This window comes from Guillardia theta (genome assembly GCF_000315625.1).
Source record: "Guillardia theta CCMP2712 unplaced genomic scaffold GUITHscaffold_198, whole genome shotgun sequence".
In the NCBI taxonomy this organism is placed as follows: Eukaryota; class Cryptophyceae; order Pyrenomonadales; family Geminigeraceae; genus Guillardia; species Guillardia theta.
The window spans coordinates 74,106-75,495 of record NW_005434478.1 but is presented as its reverse complement, the minus strand read 5'-3'; the positions used below and the strand labels follow the sequence as shown (position 1 = coordinate 75,495).

Here is a 1,390-nt window from a genome sequence, read left to right as displayed (position 1 = left end):
GAGAGAGAGAGGAGGGGGGGGGGTTGGGAGGAGGAGGAGGAGGAGTTTTGATCCGAACATCGCAAATTCATCTTGCTTGCCAGGGTCTCGCGCGTGTTCGTGAAGGTTTGTTTCCAAGCCCACTAGTGATCTCAGGTACAAGTCTGCCTGCCTGCCTGCCTGCCCCTTTGTTGACCTTTTTCAGGTCCCCCGAGCGTAGGCAAGGCGACACTCATCTCGATGATCCTCCGGGTGGGGGTCGGAGCTTGTGACTGGAGGTGACGACATGGCAGGAGTTCCAGTCGGAGTTCAGCGTTCCCATAGCGCACACGTCGAGGTAAGGAGGAGGAGGCGAGGGGCAGGTGGTGAGGGAGGGGCAGGACGCCGAACGAGGACGAGTGCGATGGCGAAGACTACATCTTCATCTCGCGCGAAGAGATGCAGGATGGAATCAAGAAGGTTTCTACCGCTTTTCACACGCTGAGATGACGTCGATCAAGGGAATGTTCCTGGAAGTCGCGGAGATCGATGGAGACTTGTACGGCACTGCCATGCAGGTGATTTGGTGCATGTTTCCTGGTTTGTTCACACCTGACCTCTTTGTCAAATCAAAAGATTGTTAAGAATCAGATCAATGCTGGAAAGATTTGCGTACGCCAATTTTCCTTTCCTTCCTTTCCTTCTTATCTCTTAGTCTTACTGCTCTCCTCCTCTCCTCTTTGCGTTTCTCGCTGCTCTCTGTTTTCCATCCTCCCTTCAGCCTCTTTTCCACCACATCCCTCACCCCCACTCTCCTCTGCTGTTCCAGTCTCCTGGTTCTTGCCACCTCCTCTTCTTCTGCTTTCTGGCTTACAAGCTACCTCCTCTCCTTGCTTCCCTTTCGTCACCTCCTCCTCCCTTCATTTGCATCCTGAGGGGCTTTCAGATCCTTCACATCGACTTGGCCGGAGTTGAACAGATTCGCAAGACGAAACTTGAGCCGGTTCCTCCTCCACCACCACCTCCTCCACCTCCACCTCCACCACCACCTCCACCACCACCTCCTCCTCCTCCTCCTCCTCCCCCTCTCCCTCGACCATGTCGCTAATCTTTCCTCCAGATTTTTGTGTGGATCAGCCCTCCCTCGCTCGAGGCTCTCAGGTTTCTGATCCCTCCTGCTCCCCTCCTCCCTCCCTCCCTCCCTCCCTCCCTCCCTCCCTCCCTCCCTCCCTCCCTCCCTCCCTCCCTCCCTCCCATCCCTCCCCCCCTCCCTCCCTCCCTTTACTATCTCACTCCAATCACTCCTTCTTGATCTCTGGCTTTCGTTCGGTCTGCGCTTTTGTCTGTTTCTAGGATCTTCGGTCTCCGTGTGTTTTTCACTCTCTACTTGTATCAGTTTGTATGTTCATCTTTCTTGCATTTGTTATGATGT

General features: G+C 54.6%; 1 protein-coding gene across 1 annotated transcript in view; it reads left to right on the top strand.

The window, feature by feature from the left end:
* GUITHDRAFT_148224 (hypothetical protein) overlaps positions 1 to 602 on the top strand; it is a gene marked incomplete at both ends in the record, with an annotated part of 1,405 nt that extends 803 nt beyond the window's left edge. Inside the window, 5 exons of the mRNA XM_005819948.1 lie at positions 84 to 135; positions 185 to 231; positions 273 to 316; positions 360 to 438; positions 480 to 602. Coding sequence (XP_005820005.1) covers positions 84 to 135; positions 185 to 231; positions 273 to 316; positions 360 to 438; positions 480 to 602 — 345 coding nt within the window. The remainder of the gene's footprint in view (positions 1 to 83; positions 136 to 184; positions 232 to 272; positions 317 to 359; positions 439 to 479) is intronic.
* Positions 603 to 1,390: the final 788 nt, after the last annotated feature.